Raw genomic sequence first — 20,920 nt, forward strand, 5'->3', positions numbered from 1 at the left:
AATCTCCAAATCAACTGAACAGATTTGACATTGTCACTTTCAAGTTACATTCTGTCTTTGAGAGCTGGAAGTGTCTTTGAAAGATATAGGGTAAAGGGGAGAAGAATATATTGTTAGATGTGTACTCTCAAGCTTCTGGGAATAATTCTAGCTGTGTGTGACTGTATACACAGCTGCTGTGATTTTTCAGTTAATATTTAAGAGAAATAAACTACATTAAAATTTCTACTTCCCTGCCTATTTGTCATAGGTTCTGGATAGCACATAGCACTAACAAACAACATTTGATATGAGGAGTGATGAATTTAGGTAAAAAAAAATAGGAATACGAGCTGAACTCAGGTACATTTTTACTAATTTTTCTTTTGTTTCTTCCCTTTGATCAGACGACAGAATTTTGTAATTTTACTGTACTAATGCAGAAATCATCTATTTATTTTGCTCAAGCCAATAATAAAAATTGAGAAGTGCCAAAGTTTCTGAACGGTGTCTACAGTATATTTGTCATTGGTCTGTAGAGCACTGCCTAATCTCATTATCTGGTTCTTCTTCCGTGTTTTAACTGTACTAAAAGACAGCTTGAAATACATTAAATGCTTTCTTCGTTATACATTCCAGGCTAGCAATTGTAGTAATCCATGCAAGGACATTGTGAAATCACAAACGGAAGGAGAATTTGTTTGAATAGATTGAGCTGGCAAGGGAAGGAATTGATATGACAGCTTCTTTTTGAAGTTATAATTCAGACTTGAGAATCTTGAGAATAAAAAAAAATTGAACAGTTGAAATCTAAAATTAGGTATTATAAAATAACAAAACTTCCTGAAGAGTATTTGAAAGACTGTGAAATGGTTAATGCAGGATATTTTGAAAAGGTTTGGAAAATGTTTAAAGCTTCTAAAGCTGCCAAACAATTTTTTTTTGTGCAAATACTAATATTTTTTTAAACTGAACCTGGCTATATATTAATTCATTATAGAGTTGCTAAGGAGAAAAAGAAAAAGGTACTGTTGCAAAGGGCTACAGGGGTCAGGATATAATTTTTTTCTTGAGAAGACAACTAACGTGAATGGTTAGTTAGTGAGAGCAGTAAAACTAAAGGACCTTAAGTTACATAATATGTAGTACTGCTACATATAGAATATATTATATCCCGATTAATTACAGTTAAAGGCCAAAGTCAAAGGGCTTGTATCTTGTTTTGACCTGTAACACAGGGCCTGCTGGTAGAGATGGGGGAGACAGAACTCTATGATTATTTCTGTTTCCCTTTTGTCTAATTCAAACCAGCCAAATTCATCACTTTTTGCAGCTGCAGATTTTTTTTTTTTTATCATTTAAATGTATTCCAACTGCTGAGATCTGGTTTGTTGCTGACATTTCCCTTATGCATGGACATGATAGTCTTGGCCTGGAGACTGACAATGTCTGGAAATGTTACTCTCACCAAGAAGAAATCTATTTACTTATATTTTTTTGTTACTCATTTCTTCAGTTCTGTAACGCAGAGGAGTGATAAGTTAATTAAATCTTAGCCTGAGGCTACAGGCAGTTGATATTGATAGGTTTACAACCAAGTGTCTGCACAAAAACATTTTTCTAAAAAGATTCCTGCTGTTCCTTTCCAGGTTATGTTTGATTTTACTGAATTACTAGGCAAAACTATAACCCAAACTCACAACTGAAAACAGACAAGTGTGATTATTGAATGTTTAAACACAGGACTCTCACGTCAGCATAAACTATTAACCTTTTATTTGTAAACTATTTCTAAGGTTTTTCCTTCATTTTGGGTTTTTTCTAGACATGGATAATTTGCAGTGGGTTCAAAGCAGTCTCATAGGACTCATCAAAGGGTTGAAAAATATACCTCATACTTAAAGACTCCAGGAGCTCAGTCCATTTAGGTTATCTTAGAGATGATTAAAAGATGAATCAGTTGATGTCTAGTTAGTTAATTACTAGTACCAGGCTCTATATTCTGATTTCAAAGATTTAAAAAGATACAATGACTGAAATTGGGTTCCATTATTTTGGAAATTGCACAAATGTGTGCTGGATTAAGATATAGGGAGCTGTTTGTGGTGTTTTGAGTTGGTTTGTTTTTTTTTTTTTTTTTTTTTTTTTTTAAACAAAGATAGTGGCCTTTTAGAAGGGTTTGCACTATATCTGTCCTCCCAAGTCCTTAAGACTAGCTTCTTTTTTATTTGTTTTTGAAATAATACATAGTCTGAAATTAGTTTTGGGAAAAACTTTGACCTCATCAACTTGCATGATCATAGTGATTCCTCCCAGCTCTAGAAACAATGAAGTGAATGTTCACAATCCTTAACGAATTGAGGTTGGCTTAAAAATCTTGGATTGTAAATACATTTCTGTCCTTTATATATCTTCTGGCTCTTTCAGACTCTGCATAGAAAACCATTAAAATATTGATAGTAGGAACAGGACTAAATAATTCTCATTCTAAGGGGAAACTATGAAATTTAGAATCTGAAAATAAAATACAAAATCAAATTTCATGACTTTGATGAAATCAAGAAAGCTTAACTACCATAAATATTAGAACCATGATATTAGGATTTAACATCGAATATTTTGAAAAGGAAAATGAGGGCCAATAAAAAAGGATGCCAACCTAACTTGTAAGCATACGTGTAGCTCTATCGCCATCTTTGAGTAGAGATTGCATACACCTACTATAAAAGTGGAAGGAAAAGCAAATTAGTGAGTTCAATAAAGAATCACAGTTTTGCTGGTTATTGATGTACTCTTATACTTTAGATTCTCTTCTACACACCCACGTGCCCCAATTTATCCATATCGTACAGTGCACGTAAATTAATGTTAAAAATAGAAATGTTAGTGATCTTTGAAATATAAAGCCTATGGGGCTCAGAAAACACTGTTTCAGCATTCCTCTAACATTCATATACTGAAGGAAGTCAGGAAAAAAAAGCAGCACGATGATTGTGCTTTACAGACGTGTGCTTATCTATCTGTCAATACAGAGCCCACCTTCTCAGCTCTAGGCTTTTTCAGAACAAGACTGACAGTCCATTTTAACTGCAGAATATTCTGATGGCATTGGCTTCCCCTTTTTTTTTTCCCAAAAATGACTGCTTATGGTAATGTTTTGCTTTTGAAATGTTTAAGCACACATTGGGATTCTAAATCTGTCAGTGCATTCTGTTTCTTTTCTTTAAACAGAGTGTGTTTATTGCCTATAGCCATAGGATTTACAAGGCAAACCTTTTAAACAATTAATAAATAATTAAGATTAAGAAAGAAGTTCAGTGATAACAGTCTTAGCAATTATCCATAAATCCATCTTTCTTCCATCCACAAATTTGATAACTAGCAGTTAACTGTTTACAGATTTGTGACAGAAATTAAGGAAAAGGGTTCTTAGTGAATTAATCTTATAAGTATGTTCATAGCAGAAAAAGAGAGGACAAAAGTTACTTCTTTCATATTAGATGGAAAGTTTCAGATTGAGAAGTACAGAATCAATCTTAATCAAATTTGAATGATGCAGTTCTGAGGCAGAAATCAAGATATGAGAACAAATATGTATAAGGCATTAATTTAGATGCTATTGTTTTATTTATTTATGTTGGTTATCAAAAGAAAACCAAGTTTTTCTAGCTCTTATTTTTTATTTCCTATTATTTAGAATGTGAATACTTGACTAAATGTGGATTTCAGAGGAATATAGATGAAAACCAATAGCAAAGTGTGGCTGAATGTATTTTGCTGATGTACACTCAGGCAATTCTAAAATTTCAACACCTGTTGAAAACTGCAGTGTAGCATAGTATGGTAATGGGATTGACACACAACAGGATCTCATCTGCTTATGCTAGCATAAAATCTGCGAAAATCTTGAGGATGTCGTGATAAATACATAATCTCAATATCAAGTGAAACCAGATAGTAATTTTGAGCTATTGAAGTCATTCTTTGATTATATGATAAGGTAAACTTTACATTTGTAATTTGTAGAAAAGGAAAAGCTCAGGTTCTCTTTGATACTTCAGGTATCTCTAAACACAAGTACTTCTTGCCTTTTAAACTATCTTTCTATTGTACTTTTCTGGATTTCCCTCAAAAAAAATTAAGGATTTATGAATTTCACTAATTTTAATCTCTTATTCTCCCAGCATTCTCAGTTATTAAAAAGTATTAGATTAATTCACTAACATAATTGACTAATTTAACTGGCACTAAATTCTCCTTTATCAAGTAGGGGTGCAAACTAGAGCAATGGACCCCTTGATGTCAATAACATTATTGTTGCAATATCGGTATTTGACTGTGATTGTCTCTTCCATCCTTAGGAATGCAAACAAGCACCTACTTAGATATATCCCAACAGACACTTATCCATCTGGAAGACTCTTTTTCCAACGCTGAGGATTTACTCCAGTTTCTTGAGTATTTCTGAGGCTTGGAGAACCTTTCCAGAATAACTGTAAAGTGTAAAAATTCTGTGATTATAAAGACAATTGATCTTTTCTCAAAAAGTGTCAAGCTTTTAATTTACCTTTTGTTCTTACTAAAATGAAGTGGTTAAAAATTTGGATTTTGAAAAAATCTGCATCTAAAGCCTCAGGTTGGGAATCAAGGGTAGAAAGTAAGATCCTTAGGTATATATTTCTAATTTGATTACCTTGTATAGTTTTCCTCTTTACATGGGTAAACAATCTTGCTTAGACCTCTAGATATAAGTGTATGCAATGAAGCATGAACAGTGCAGTACATGCAGTCAATATACATGCCATGTGTTCTACAGTACAAAGAGAATAATGAAACTAAATGGGTTCTTATGGAGGGATACAACAAACCACTCTATCTTCACTGAATTTCTGTTTAGAATAAATGTGCTCGGTGTAAGAGTTTATTCACTGTAAGAAATTTAGAGGTAAAGATATACTTCTGTGCCTGAGAACTTTTTCAATTTTAAAAATTAAAAAAAAAAATTAAAACTTGTCTCAGAAAATCTTCACTGTAGCTCTGCCTCCAGATTTGGTCTGGACTAGAATACTATACACACAAAGAGAGCCTTTCTAAATGTTATTACAGAATAAAAATGCCTTTTAGAATGAGGTCAGTTTACTTTTCCATTTGGATGTCTGTTACCTTCATTTCCTCTTTTTTGTCTTCCCAAGACACAAAGAATGAATGTGGTTGTTCAGGCCTGGTTTAGTACTAACTCATAGGTGTACTTGCATAGTTTTATCCTCACATTGACTATTTCATTTGTTCCCGTGTATGCCTGTATTAACACTTTGACAAATGCACATTGTATTCTCGTTCCATTGCATTTTTTTCCCCCTGCTTACTGAAAAACATTTCTTCCTGTTTTCAGTACTGAACTAGTTCTTGCTTCATGTCCTTATGATTATGACAAGCCTTTATCTTTTTGAGATAAATTACTTATAAAGAAGTTGTGAAGTGTCTCAAGTCACAATTGGATTTATGATGTCAGCTCCAGGTAGTTGGCAGATAAGAAATTATTGCTCTCTGCCATTTGTACTTGTTGAGTATTACTGTCCCAATCAAACCAGCTGTCATAAGCTATTCTGTAAGCTCTTGTTGAAACTGGTGTGGCAAAAGGAAGCAGATCAGCACTTATTCCTAGCGGTTTGAAAGTAGAATCATTTTGACAGAACTAGGATAGGGGTGACTATGTGTGACACTATCTCCCAGCTCTGGACAGTTAGTCTCTGAATGGTGATGGAAGAGGTAGACATGTAATAATACATGCAGATGGGGGAAAGAGGATAATCTCTTTACTCAAATAAGATCAGATTGAAGTTTAACTAGCATGTCTGAGTTTAAAAAAAAGGAGAGAGAGAGAAAAGGAAAATAATTCTCTTGCCAATTGAAAGGAAGTAGGCTTATATAAGTTGATTTAAATTAATGGGAGTTTTCCTTTGTTATCATTTCTAGTTTACTATATGTGTAATCTTGTTTTACTTGCTGAGTTTTATAATGGAGGACTATTTCCTAGACTATAAACCTTCATCCTATTAACACAGCTGACAGTGGAATTAAATGTATTCTGCAGCTTTGCAAGACTTTGTTATTCATTGAGTTTCTGTTTACTAAAAGTCCTTGAGCAAAGAGTCTGAACTTAATACCACACAAACAGTAGATTTTTCAAGTTCTAAATGTCTTTTTTTAATAAAATATATTTTTGTTTTCATCACTAGTGAATGTCAGAGGAAAAGACATGTAGGCACATTTATGCTACATGGTGGAGAGTTGTGCAGCCTGTTCCTACCACAAAGGATATTGACATGAATGAATGATTCACTGGAATGTTGCATAGAAATATTATGGATAGTTTTGTAGTTTTGATTCTGCAAGTAAGTTGTCAAGTCCTGGAACAGAAGAATTGTAATTTATTCAAGTGAAACACAAGTTAATGTCTTTATTTTGCTTCCCATCCAGAGATTGCTAACCTGCAGCTCTGCACTGTCTTCCATTTGTATGCATACAACATATAGCTTTTGAGAGATACAGTATTTTTGCACATTGGTATTTTAGTGCTTGATTGTTTTCCTCTAATTTGTTTCCTGTGGCATTCCATGACATAGCCTGGTGCACAATTTCTCACTTTAAACTCTGTGACTATTGGAGAGTTTCAGACCTGACTCAACAACCTGGTGCTCTTCAGAGCAGCACCAAGTGCATGCCATCTCCTCACAAGCAGTTATGTTCTATTGATTTTCATGGTTTTATAATGCTTGCTGAACTGCTATGCTCTGTGTGGGGAGATTGAAGCCCATGCTTCAAAGTTTTCTGGAGCTGACATCTACATCTTTTAGCTTGGGCTTTTTGAGCTTTATTCCTAGTAAAGTCCTGGGGTGAATATTGCATAAATAATTACATGCCAGTCATTCTGGATGCTCAGAAGCAGAAGCACCATGCTGATACAAATGAACAAGCTTGTTCTGAACAAACATGAGTTTGCAAATTTTTCTTCCTCATTTGATTTATAATGATGTCTATTCAAATTAGCTTAAACATGGAAATACATACTCTTATGTTGGAAGAATTCTTGGACTCTTTGAAAAGAATTGATTGCTGGCTTTGAAGCGTCCAAGGTGAAATGTTGATTGGTATGTGGAAAATCAAGATGTAGAAGTTAATGCACAAAAGCAGCATATTAACATGACCATATACAGTAAAGTTTACAAGAAAAACTAATAATGGCTCTCTGATTCAGGAAGACACTTTGAAGCACCTTACTGTTTCCTACTTGTTGCTCAAAATGAATTAAAATATCAGTGTCTGGTCATATGCAGATAGTTGCTCAAATGCATTTTCCCTTTTTAGAAACTTTGATACCAATAACTACCCCATCTAGAAGATGATGGACTACAGGGAGGAAGTATACTCTGTGCAGGGAGAAGAAAGCATGTTAGAATTAATTATAATTTTTAATAATGATATTAATCTTAATAAAGCATAGAATATCTTCAGAATTGTTAGGTCTGAAAAGTTACTGTTCAGCTTTGAATTGTAATGGAAAATGGGCTTATACTACTGAACTAGACTTCAACTGTTTCCTTATATGAGTACTTTTTAAATTAAGAATGTACCTGAACTTTTTGCACAGCACTTACACTGAGTTCTTATTAATGTTGACATTATTGATACTAACTACGTTTCTCTTAGCATTTTCCAACAACTTCATCTGTCATTTCATCATGTTTAACGGTATAAAAGCTGAACTTTCCCATCCTTTCTCACACCAAGCATGTTATATTTCATGGTACTGCCACACAATTCAGAAATCCGCTTTGGAATCACAGTCAAGTTTTTGTGAATTTTCTAATTTACTTCAGACCCGACCATAATGTATTTGAGACTGGAGCAGATGAACAATATGATTTAAATCAAATAAGCATAAATGACTTAAAAAATATCTCTTTAGTAAGAGTTTCTTCTTTCCTATCCCTGACATGAGACCGTGCTATGTGCATTGTGCTAGTTTCTGTTTTTGCACTAGGTAGGACTTTTTCCTATTATCAGATTGACTAGTCTTTGGCAAATACTTGGCAACAGCCCTGAGACTGGATAGCATATAAAATCTTGGATATCATAAATTGGCAGATGCTCTAGTAAATTACTTTTATGATTTTTCATTGTTAGTCCTGATTGTCTGTCAAATTAGGAAATACAGATATGTTACAGGGAATATCTTTTTAGAGGAAGCTGGAGATTAGTGTGAAGATGGTCAGGTGAAACATTAATTTTTCCAAATCCTTTTTGTTTGAGATAGGCATTTAAAAACCCCTAAACACCAAACTAAATTTAAAAAAAGAGTAAAAAAAAAAAAGATGACTTTGTAGTGCAGATTGTCAGATACCTATCCAGGCATATTTAGATAATGTAGTAGCTTTACTGCAAGATATTGCTATGGCTTTACTGACAGTGTAGAATCACCAAGACAAAAAATAAAATTTGATGATTAGTGTTATGTAGTCTAAGAGTTAATCTGCTACTTTGAAAAATAAAAACAATAATATAAATTTTAACTTGGAAAAGTCTGCCTGAATGTCTTCCGCCTGTTCCTTCCATCCTTATACTGTGGTATGGCTGCTCTTCTGGTATCTTTGAAGTACAGGAAGGGATTTTATCAGTGCTTTCCATAACTACAGAGTTTTTCTGTGATGGATGCTGAAGTCCATGAATATTTTCAAGCTTTTCTGTCCAGAGGAGATATGGTTTATGTCAACTCAACTAACAAACATAAGGCACACAATATGTTGCTGAGAGCTTCAAGCTGTGTCATCAGCATAAAAAAAAAGGTTCATGAATGTAAGATACAATTAAAAGTTACATGTGTAAAAAATAACAAAGTCTTCATTTATAATATTTACATTCTTTTTTTAAAAAAGTAATATTACACTGTGACTAATTCCATACTATTGGATTTGAAGTACATTCAAGTGTTAGCAACCACTTAGACTCTGTGGTTGCTCTGAGTAAATATGGATTTATAAAAGAAATGATTAAAAAGTATCTTACAAAACTTGAAGTATGTTTGGACTTCACTGACCAGAGACAAGATGATATTAAATATCCTATATTTTCTTATGGATTTCAATTCAGTTTTTATTATTATTCTCATTATTTTCACAATTCAATTGCTGTTTAAGTGGAGAGTCATAGAATGGTAAAGATTGGAAGAGACCCTCTAGTGTTCTGTCCAACTCCTTGCTAAAGAAAGTTCCCCTTGATCAGGGGGCACCGGGACACACCTAGATGAGTTGAGAGGAGAGTCCACGCCCTCCCTGGGCAGCCTGTGCCACCCCCAGTTGTCTTCAGGCATATTTAACACTCTTCTATGACTTACTATATTTGATTCAGTCTTTTTTTACAGACTTGCAATACCCCGCAATAGACTTTATCTCTTTCTCTTATATCTTTGCTCATGACATTTTTATTTGTAGCACACGCATATTGCCTTTGGTGCCTTTTTTTTGTCTCTCTTGTGACCTATCATTTACTGTCTATTGAAAGTCCAGATTTTATCATGTCACTTGAATCTTTGCTTAAAAGCTTTGTACTATGTTCATTACTGTTATTGCTATGGAAAGTTGTGTGCTTTCCTATTATTTTCTGGGTGGTGGATCATAGAATGGTTTGGGTTGGTAGGGACCTTTAAAGTTCATCTAGTCTAATCCTACAGTGACATCTTCAACTAGATCAGGTTGCTCAGAGTCCTTTCCAACCTGACCTTGAATGTTTCCAGGGTTGGGGCATTTAACACGTTTCTGGGCAGTCTGTGCCAGTGTTCCACTATTCTCATAAAAAAAGTGTTTTCTTCATATCTAATCTGAATCTACTCTCTTTTAGTGTAACATCATTCCCCCTTGTCCTGTTGCAAGATGTTTTCTTTCTTTTCTTGCAGTTATTTCCTTCCTTCTTCTCTTTCTACTTCATAATCACTAAAACTTTAAGAAATTATTTATGAACAGTATGAATGCAATACAGCTTTGAATAATTCTGAATTCAGTGTCTTTAATAACAAAAGCATCATGTCTAGTCTGTGCATTTCTGCTCACCTCCTTTACTTATTGAATACTGAAAACACTGCAAAAGTAGATTTTAGACTTAGACTTCACAAATTGTCTTTGCTTTCACTGCATAATTTAGAGACCAGTGAAGAATATTGCCTATGTCAGATGACATTTCCATTGCATGATTTTCACTGCATGTTAAAAGATGTTTATACTCTACAAGTCAATAAATACATACTCTAATCAAAACTTTTGCTTGCATAGGAAAAAAAATCTGCTGCATGTAATAGAGCCTTCTCTAAAAGATATTGAAACGTGATGAACCACAACCATTTTTTGATTAAGTGAGATTTTTTCAATTTGATACTTAAAAAGACCTATGAATATCATTCAGTCTGCTTTCCTACCAATGCATTACAAGTGGCTATCAAAATTGGGATTACCTATTTTCTAGAATATTAGGACCAAAAAAAAAAATAATTTCTCAAATGACACAGAGAGATTATAATCTGCAGCTAGCAGATATGTAAAACCCTTTTCCTGCAAGGTGTGAAATTAAGAAATAAAATCTTGTCTGCCACTGCTGTATAGGATTTTATGGACTATGCTTCTGAAAATTCAACATCCTGAAGTTGTTATTTAAATAGTCATGGCCACATATTGTCCTCAACCACTATATTTATACTTGCAAATCCTTCCCCTACTTGTTTGTCTTCACATTTTAAGATCTCTAGGACAGTGTTTGCACTATCTTCCTAACTTTTGTAATTGTTTAATTTAAAAGGGACTTTCTTAGTCTCACTAATTTAGTTAATGTTGCAGAGAATTTCCTATCTTCCCAGATTTCTTTGTTTTAACTCTTATTGGCTATTGGACAAAGATGCACAGACTTCTCTGCTTATTCCATCTGGTTTTGCTCAAATTCTGCCTCAAATCTGATTCCCAGAGTCTTGTCAGGCTGTTACTTTGTTCTTTCAATGGTCTTTAGCCTCATAGATTTTTTCTTTTGTTCACTTTTTTTTGTCTTTAACAGCAAATCTTTTGGAAATGTTGTCATTTCCACACAAGATGTATATTGTGCTTTATCTTTCTTGTACCCTTTTCTATCTGTCTCTGGCTGTATGTTTCTAATGCATCTACATCACCATGGCAACTACACGTCAAGTACAGGCTACACAGTAACATTAATTTTTTCCTTTAAAAAGCCCTACTCTCTACCACTCTTTACTCAGCAGCAGTTGCTTAGTTACTTGGGGTTGGACTTTGCCTTCTGACAAATGTGAACCAGTGAAGGTTTGTTAATATACACCATCTCAGGTACAATTTTAAGAGACTTTTGGAAGCAGCAGCTGTTAAATGTTGTTATATCTGTCCACTTGGACTTGGATACTGGGTAACCCATGCAGGAATATATAAAGGAATATCCACAGTGGATGGTGAAGCTCAACTGTGAGAGTATTCAAAGGCTATGGTAGAGTGTGGAGTTGCAGGTAATGAATCCTGCTATAAGGCTTCTTCACTAGCTTGTGCTTACTGCCCTGTTAGTTCTGCTCTGTGACTTTCAGCACTGGAATAGTTATCTCCATGTGGTACTGCACTGCACTTACCTGATTATAAATGTAAGTGGGCTCAGCAGGGAGGTCTGCTGCCTTAAGTTTTATTATCATAAGTTCACATTGGGTTTCACTGACTAACTCTGTAGAAAATGTCTCAAGTTTGTATGTTCACACTGAATTTTGTCCTTTCTTGCTGCAACTTACCTGTTTTATTGTGTGAGATGTTACATTGGAATAGCAAATGAGAGAAATTGCACGTGAACGCTTTAATCTTTGTGTTGACATGGTTTATATGTTAGGAGTGCATTGGGGAGCTTCATTTTTCAGTTTATTTTGCTTTATTTAAAGATTTTTCAAGACTATTGTCTCCATGATCTACGTTGAAAAAGCATTCTTAATCTGTAAACTTGGTGACAGTCAATGTAATAGTTCTGGGTTTCTGAAAACCTTTAGGACTGAAGACACAAAAACATTTGATTAAATGGTTGTATGGCAATTGTAGAAATTGTAGCTTTTGTTTAGTATGGAGTGGGGAAGATTGACATTTGACAAAGACTCCTAGAAGTTTATCTAAAGATACATTTTGTTCATTTTGTCTGCTATTTTAGAATAGAGTAATATTTTGTGTCTCTGTCCTGCTACATAACACAGACTCTTTGATTTTTCTTGGATCTGTGTTGTGTGAAGAAGAGAAAGGAAGATTTGCTCTCTTGGCTAAGTATTAGCATGCTTGGCTAGAATATAAACTGTTTAAAAATATTGTTTGGCTAAAAACTTACAAAGACATTTTTACACTGTACTTTGTTTATCTAGGTGTCTTTCTTGTAGCGCTTATTTGGCACATTCCTGAAGGAGCAAATAGTGTTTAAGCATTCATAAATGATTTTGTAATGCATTGATCCCAGGATGCATTTGTGCATCTGCTCAGTGTTTTCAGTGTATTTTTATACTAGCTTCAGAGGTTTTGAACCAACTGAACATTTTTGTATCTGTGAGGCCTTTTCCAACTGTTTTTTGTTTGAGTAAAACTTCCATTCTACTCAAATGGTGCAAACAGTCTTTTGTGCAAGGAAGAAGTGTTACACAAGGATTGTAATGTACTACAGCAGTAAGGGCCCATTGATTCTAGAGGATAAGAGACAATGACTTGTCGTGGTAATATATAGGTGTGCTGTCATATTTGATACTTGCACATTCATACTATACTGACAGTCCCACGAACATAGCAGTAGAGGTTTAGTTTAATATAGACCAGTATGACTGTAATGCATTTTACAGGGTAAATGATTACTCTCTAGAAGTTCTCATGCCTCCATTTGTTGTATCCAAGTGTCATGGTATGTTGATAAAACTAGACGTCTTTAACATCTCCTGTTCAAAACATTATTTGTTCATCTTTAATGAACCGCTGTGTAATTGTTTGGGACTGTTTCTATAATTCCATGTCTCTCTCTGAATATCTGAGCTATAGGAATTTGACATTTATTACAAAGTGTTAGTTTATTGGTTTGCATGATCTTATGCTTTAAATAGATTTTAAAAATATTTGGGAACAAGACTGTCCTTCAGAAATTTCCATAATGATGCCTTTTATGTCCAAGACTGTGCCTTGCCTTTGTCATATATCACTTTGACAACAGCTCTGCTAGAACTGTCCTTTTTCTTATGTTGTGCGTTAAATGTTTTACAGCAAAGTTGTCTTCATGTAACATGCTTTATTTTCCTCTAATTTTCAGTGTGTTCCACTGGTTTCGTGTATTGTTTGTTGGGACACTTTTTCCTGCCCTGAATTTGAAGAGATTGAGATTTCCTGATTGCCTATAGTCACTGGTCCATTACCCTGTGCAGAAATTCCTTCTTGCCATGTATCAGAACTGGATCTTTTTTCAGTATTTGAGACCGATACAGCTTCTGTGACGAAACTGTGGTGTATATAGGGACTCTGTTAAATTTGGTTAATTCCTATGTTCTGAGCATTTGTTTTCTCTTTCCTGCTTGGAAAACAGTTTCTAGCAGTAATTTTTTTGTGCTGTTTGCCATGTCACTTACACTCTGGCCTCCTGGAGTTCTGTGGTGTGATATTCTCTTACCAGTCCTTCAGGTTTTAAAGTCTTGGTATCCTGCAAAAATGTGGGAATGAGTATGTTTTTCTGAAAATACAGAAATATCCTGGTATCTGTGGTCATTTATGTTAATGTCAATTTATGGAATTACCATCTGTCAGAATTGCTGGGTTTTGACTTTGGTTCTCCTCAGCTAAAGACCTCTTAGTAACTTCTGGATAGGCCATCCTATTTTGTTTGACTTCATTAGTGATGAGTGTAACTCTCCCATGTGCCTGGATCCTGTGACAACAGCTCTACTAAAGCAGCCTCTTACTGTTCATCCCAGGAAGAATTAGAAAGTGAAGTGTTTGACTTTTGTTCCAAATTCATCCTTGAATTTTAGAAGAAATGTAATGTCCTATGTTTATAGATCCTGCTTGTATGCTGTTTCCAGAGCTCTGCTCTAACTGAATCACAGATCAGCCCACATACTGGTTGTATGTAGCTGTTACAATTGATAAGTAGGTTCCAACCAGTTCAACAGCCAAATTGATGACTTCAAAGATATATTGTTTTGGTGTAGGACATTTTTGATAATTCATTAAGTGGAAAGCTCTTATCAGAGTCACAACTGAATCTCTATCCCAGAATGGCATTAAGGAGGAGTTTGTAGCTGTAATTCTTTCTTTCAGGTGAGGTAAAGTTGAATCTGAGACTGCCTTGCCCGCAAAAAAAGAAAACCCAACAAAAACTCAAAACTCCCACCCAAACCCACTCATAGAACTCAGCATAAAAGCAGTTATGTGTGGCCATACTCCAGTTCTTCTGCTGTTACTTTAAAAGTCAACGGAAATCTTATTAGGGCAATGTTGAAAGCTGGAACATTCAAATACCTGTTACTATGACTTTGTACATTTATGCACTTGAAATCCTTACTACCCCATATACTTATGGGGAGGAAATGTGGTTTCTGACATTGGTGAATGGTTCTCAGCACATAAAGCAAAATGAATAAACACCTTTGTCTCTACAGATGGACAGATGCTTTGATCTGTAAGTGATGCATGCACATTACCCAGTGCAGGCAGAGAGAGAGGAAAAAGCGAAGGCAGTTGATAAAATTGGCATCTGGCCCCAGTCCTTGAATGTGTTGGACCACCCTGAAAAGCATTCATATTAGTGCTGAGTAGTATAATTATTAGATTGTTGGTGTATGTCCCAGCAAAGTATGTGATTCTGTTATTCTTTAAAATATGACTAGACTAAATATGTTGTCAGTGTCAGCAAAACTAAGCCAATATTGTTGCTATCTTTGAGCCAAAAGGGTGCTGGATTTTGCATTCTTTTTCCAGCTCTGTTTTACTGTACGACAGTGTTGGTCTGCAATGTTACAAGAAGAAACACCATTTTAAATGCCAGTATCTTTGACAGCTTTCCAGGAGAAATTATTGAGTAAATTACAAAGGTAATAAGAGAAACTAAAGACCATCGGTAAACAATTTTTTTTCTTGGCAGTAAAGCGGAGTATGACAATAAAGGATGGCATTCCACATTTTCTTCATAGTCCTTGAATTCCTCAGTGGCCTCCTTTATTTTCTATAAAGCTTATTGGAGTAATTAGAAATGAAAATGTGTCCTGTCTTTACTAGCTTTGTTCTATAGACTTATTCTACTCTAAAGAGGTGCTAACCTTTGCTGTACTGTTGCACATCTTTCAGTCTGCACACCTTGATTGCATTTGTTGAGACTTCAGACCTATTTCTTTGGGTCAGCAGTATCAGTGACAGCAACTTAATTGCTACATGCATTTGTACTGTTCTGTGGCAATTTACTTTTGGATTCATGTCAGTGTACCTCTTTTCCTGGGGGCTAGTTTTATATTAAATATCAGTAAAATCCAGATAACATCTACAGAAACAACAGTGGAGCACAAGCCCATGTAATTGCAAGCTAGCCCATCTAAAAGGCAGGGGAAGGGGGATACTTCAATTGTATTTTAGCTGTTACTGCCAGGAAGCAAAACCAGAAAATATGTTTCAGGAATTGTGGCAGAAGCTATTTGCACTTCTTGTCTTTGAGCCCCATAAAGTCATATACATGGTTTTGCATTTATATTAAACTTTATCTTTCATTCTTTTTTTTTCCCCTCCCCAAATTTCTGAATGCTCCCAAGCATTAATTTACCACTATTGACAAACAACTATTTTGGGGACGCAGATGATATTCACCAGTAATGTGAAATCTTAAGAATACTGTTTCTAAAAGAAGTAATGGGGGCAATTTCAGCAATTTAGTGCAACTAGTAAAATTGGAATTTTTCCAGAACTGCAGACTTAACATAGATTATTGGAAGATGAGATTGTTAAATTTTGATGAGCATATATGGTCAGGAACTCAGTTGTATTTAGGGTGGTGCATGTGAACAAAGCTGCATCCACATAAGATACAAAATTCAGCACAAGGAACTTGGATTTTAAATCTTTCTACCTGAAAATACAGTAGGCAATACAGACACTTGATTTCCCTGTGAAATTTGTAGACCTACAATTTTATACTGTGAATACATTTTTTTTTCCCAAACTTCACCTTTCTTCACCTTTCTTCTTCACCTTTCCCCACTTCACCACCTTTCTTTGATGCATAAAATGTAAGTTGATGTTTTGTAAAATAACAGCCACCTGAACAGATGTGCAAAGTGTCAGAAGGTAGTGAATTGTCACGGGGTTTCATTTAGAAGGGATCCAATTGTTTTAATTGTGTACTCTTATTTAAAATGCCTTTTTAGGAGCTTAATGCTTCTTTCAGCTAAAAAAATTCCTATTAGTTTCAGAGTCAGTGAATTAATGTTTATAGGGATCAACATTTGGGTTATTTGTGATGTGTTGTCAACCTACTGCATAATATAATAATCATAATTAATATAATAATAATATCAACCAATCACACTCAAGGAAAATTTCCTATTTTCCCATATTAAACAGGCTTTTCTAGCAGCCTTTCTAAGGAAAAGGAAACTAACAAAACCAATCTTCTTGAACTAGGTTGCTGTTTTCAAGGATGAGTTAAATTGACTAGCTCAGTATTGTAATTCTGAGTAAAAAATGCAAGTACCAAAAAAATGTGCTGTTTCAGGATTCAGATACTGCACTGCAATTTGTGTATAGGAGCAGATGCAGAATATCCATGCTGAACTAGTACTGGGAAGTTCCAGTAGCATGATAATAGGATTCCCATTTTAGTGCTTTGCTTCTCATGTAATGCACATAATGTCTAAATGCAGAGCAATGGATCAATATTTTGAGGTACTGAAACGGGAACGTATTTTTTACAAACTGATGACAGATCCCAAAGTCGGAATTCTTGGCAATTAATACGTCTTGACCACAGCTTGTTATTGGAGTGATTGCAGACTTGGAAGCAACTGGACAATGAATTTTGCCAGCTAGGCAAAACTGAAGTGGTACCATTGTACCAGTGACATCAGTTTGTTTGATACATGTCTTGTTGGACAGATTTTAAATGTATATTTCATCCTCTAGAGAAACAAGTAACTATACTAGACATGATTTTAAAACATCTGTTTTATTGACCTTGATTTTTCACTAGTCCATCTACGTAAATGTAAGTATTTAGATGAAAGCAACATTCAAAGATTTGTAGCTGAGACATTTCCCTTTTCCTGCTGTTTTGTTTGATGAATCGAAGGAAAGATAACAAGTCACCTTTTTTCCACTCCATTAAAATCACATTGCAAGCAATCTTCTGAAATCAGTACAGAGACATTATTTTGCAAGCTAATGGAACTATTATTTCAGTGCTTAAGCAAATATTACTGTGTATTCATGTATGCACACTTTTACAAATGAAATAATACATCTGTGATTGTAGTTCCTTTTTTTCCTTTCTGTTCTGTTGACTTCACATACAGATTGAATTAGGAATGCAGTATATCTTAATTGTTTCTTGTATTTAAAAATTCACAATTTGAAATTGAGAATTTCTGATTTCCCACTGTTGAACCAAATCAGAAGCTTAAAAACATACTTGGGAAGCCTGAGCATTTAGGAATTGATGAACATGTTTTAAAATAAAGTTTATTTTCTGGATCAAGGATTTGCTTTGTATTTCTGTGGGAATAAAACATAATGAAGTATTTGTTGTGAAACCCGGGTTCAGTGTCTTCCAAATAAAAATTAGTGTTATTAGTCACAAGGGGTTTTTTTATGTATATCATAATTCATTGAGATATGAAATAAAAGATATTTTGTTTTCTGTTCCCACATGTACACTTTCAGATATAGTGAAAATGGTACTGCTAAGTTGAATATTAAAAAAACATAGCAGTATAAAGTTGCAATAAGTCAATCCATGCATTTAGGGGGGAGTAAATTGAGGAGTTATTAGATTGACTCATTTATGTTCTCCAGAACAAATGAAGTGGTATAGTAGTTCCAGACAGATGGTCTAATCGGCAGTTTTAACTTACCTAAAGAATATACCATGTGTCTCTTATGTATTTTAACCATACTTTCATTATCTAAGTGTAGCATATATTTTAAATCACTTAATTGACAAAGGAAACCAGAAGATGTTCTGAAATAGCTTGCAGTAAAATAACTTTTTTCTGGTTTTGTTTTGTTTTTTTTTTTCCCTGTTCAGATCCAGCAATTGTAAATGGAGTTTATTGGTCAGAATCTTTAAACAAGGTGTTTGTTGATAATTTTGATCGTGACCCTTCTCTCATCTGGCAGTACTTTGGAAGTGCAAAAGGATTTTTCAGACAATATCCAGGTAAGAAGAATAGAAGCTCTTAAAATACAATAAAGAATGCTATGAGCCTTCATATAACACTAAACTTATGTAATGTATTCTGTCAATGCGAACAGTAAGATTTGTAATTTATTGTTCAGTTTTTATACTTAACCTGACATTTTGCATGTGAAGATTTCAAAATCTTGCTTTAAGCTTTACTTTCACACCACACCACTTGTTACAAAATGCAATTAAATCAAGTTTATTATTTCTATAGGAATAGGTTTAAATACATATTGTTACCTAATAAGTTTTATGTTTAGTTGCATACCAAGTTTATTACATATTAAAGAAACATTTAAGTAAACTGACCTTCAACTTGTCTAACTTTGCATCAGGCCCATATTGAGATCTTTTCCTTTAGCTGACATGGTTTAGCAACCCATCTTTTTTGAGATCTAAAGTCTCAAGTTTAATGTGAGCAAGTTTACTACAAGCCTCTGTGTCTCAAAGTAAATGAAAGTAATGACTACAAGATTAATGTTAGTTTTAGTTTAGTTCTCAAGCTCCATGATATTTTGGAGGTCTTTACTTTTAAGACTCTTTCCTGATTTGTGCTAGAAAACTATCTTATTACAGTATTTTTTTCTAGAATTTCCTGCGTTATTATACCATTGCCTGTTAGATAAGTATGAAACTCCATTAAGTGGTACTTACCCCCAATAGCACAGATACATTTTAAACAGGTACTGTTAAAATGGAATTTAATATTTTAATCTCTTTTTAAAACAGGAATTAAATGGGAACCTGATGAGAATGGAGTCATTGCATTTGACTGCAGAAATAGAAAATGGTAGGCAATAAATGAATACCAGTATTTAAGGAATTTGAGAGGAAGAAAAATTCAGGATTTAGAAGAACAAGTTGTTTTGTCTTTTGTTTTAGGTACATCCAGGCAGCAACTTCTCCAAAAGATGTGGTAATTCTGGTAGATGTCAGTGGCAGTATGAAAGGACTTCGCTTGACCATTGCAAAACAGACAGTTTCATCTATTTTGGATACCCTTGGAGATGATGACTTCTTCAATATAATTGCCGTGAGTGTCTTGAGATTTTTCTTCCTTTTTTTTTCTTTCATCATTTGTTACTGTCACATAAAACAGTTGAAAAACGTTGCAAGCAGGTGATGAATAGAAAATGACATGTGAACCAACCTCACAAACATTGTGATTTTTCCAATGGAAGCTTCATCAGATGACACTACTTTCAAACTGTTTTTTCTGCGACTTGTAATCTGAGAGACACCTTAAGTCATCTTGAGTTTAGAAGTAGCAAAGAACAGTAATCTCTTGTAGTTTGCCTGAAATTTCAATATTACCTTAAGATTTGGGCTATGTCCTTGTCTCCTCCTGTCCCTCCACCCCACTTCTGCAATACAGTGAAAATCCCAAAACAGTTAATATGTAAGAATTAACAAGATTTTAGCTTTTGCTGAAGATTGTATGGCATAATAAAATGCCAACATAGCTTTTATTGTCCATGGTTTCATTCATGTGAATCTGAAATGTATGTATAAATTCTTCAGGGGTAATACTAATGCTCGCTATCAGTGATAAATGTTTTAAATCTATGATGAAGCTAGTTTTATAGTATTTAATAATAACGCGATTAATCCTGTAGGTAAGGATGGGCTTTGGTTCAAAACTGACATCAGAACTATAATTTGCATGAGAGGGAGGAGAAATTGACAGTTTTATAAATTCTCCTTTGCTGATATTCTGTTGCTAATACTCTGTAAATATATGGTTTTACATATGCATAAATCATAAAAATGGCTTCAAACTCTTGAATGTAAAGAGGATTTTGGCCTTGTATTTTTATAAAGGAAGTACTCTTTATGTACTGAAATAAATGACTCCAGCGATACTAATGCAAATTACTGAGATTGCATGGAAAGTTGAAGTATCTATGCCTAAAGTATACGTGCATTTACTGTATTTTTAACAGATAGCAAGCAGTTAGTTCAGTGTATCTTTCATATTAATCTCCTTACATCATAATTGCATAATTAGAAGAAAGTCATGTAGTAGAAAGATATAATTACATACTGCATCAAAAAAAAGGTTGTGTGCTTAAAAAAAATGATGATTAACTGTAATCTAAGTAACTTTTGTAAGTTTAATGTTTCAGCTAAGTAATTATTAAGATACTTGACTAGCCATTTTTACGTCTATAATCTGTGTTTATCAGTAGTTGTGACATTTACTGTGAATGATGTAGGAAGACAAAAATAAATGTTTTTTTAAGTGAAGTTTTTTATTTTGGGAGAACAAAAAGGCTCATATATAACAAAAAAAGTAAAAATGTATGTAGCTAGAATCCAAGCTAATGATTTTTTAAAGTGGTACCCCAGAATTAGTGTTTAAGTATTTCAAAGAAAAGCAAGTATGAAATAATTAAATGTAATATTTTTCAGTTTAAAGCTTAATTGAAAAATAACTGACTTGTGTGTAAAACAGCATGGAGTC

General features: G+C 34.1%; 1 protein-coding gene across 1 annotated transcript in view; it reads left to right on the forward strand.

Moving 5' to 3' along the window:
- CACNA2D3 (calcium voltage-gated channel auxiliary subunit alpha2delta 3) overlaps positions 1-20,920 on the forward strand; it is a 397,438-nt gene that overhangs the window by 150,199 nt on the left and 226,319 nt on the right. The window contains exons 6-8 of the mRNA XM_062008364.1: positions 18,301-18,432; positions 19,186-19,246; positions 19,339-19,489. Coding sequence (XP_061864348.1) covers positions 18,301-18,432; positions 19,186-19,246; positions 19,339-19,489 — 344 coding nt within the window. The remainder of the gene's footprint in view (positions 1-18,300; positions 18,433-19,185; positions 19,247-19,338; positions 19,490-20,920) is intronic.

The sequence above is a fragment of the Colius striatus genome, chromosome 15, assembly GCF_028858725.1.
Source record: "Colius striatus isolate bColStr4 chromosome 15, bColStr4.1.hap1, whole genome shotgun sequence".
In the NCBI taxonomy this organism is placed as follows: Eukaryota; Metazoa; Chordata; class Aves; order Coliiformes; family Coliidae; genus Colius; species Colius striatus.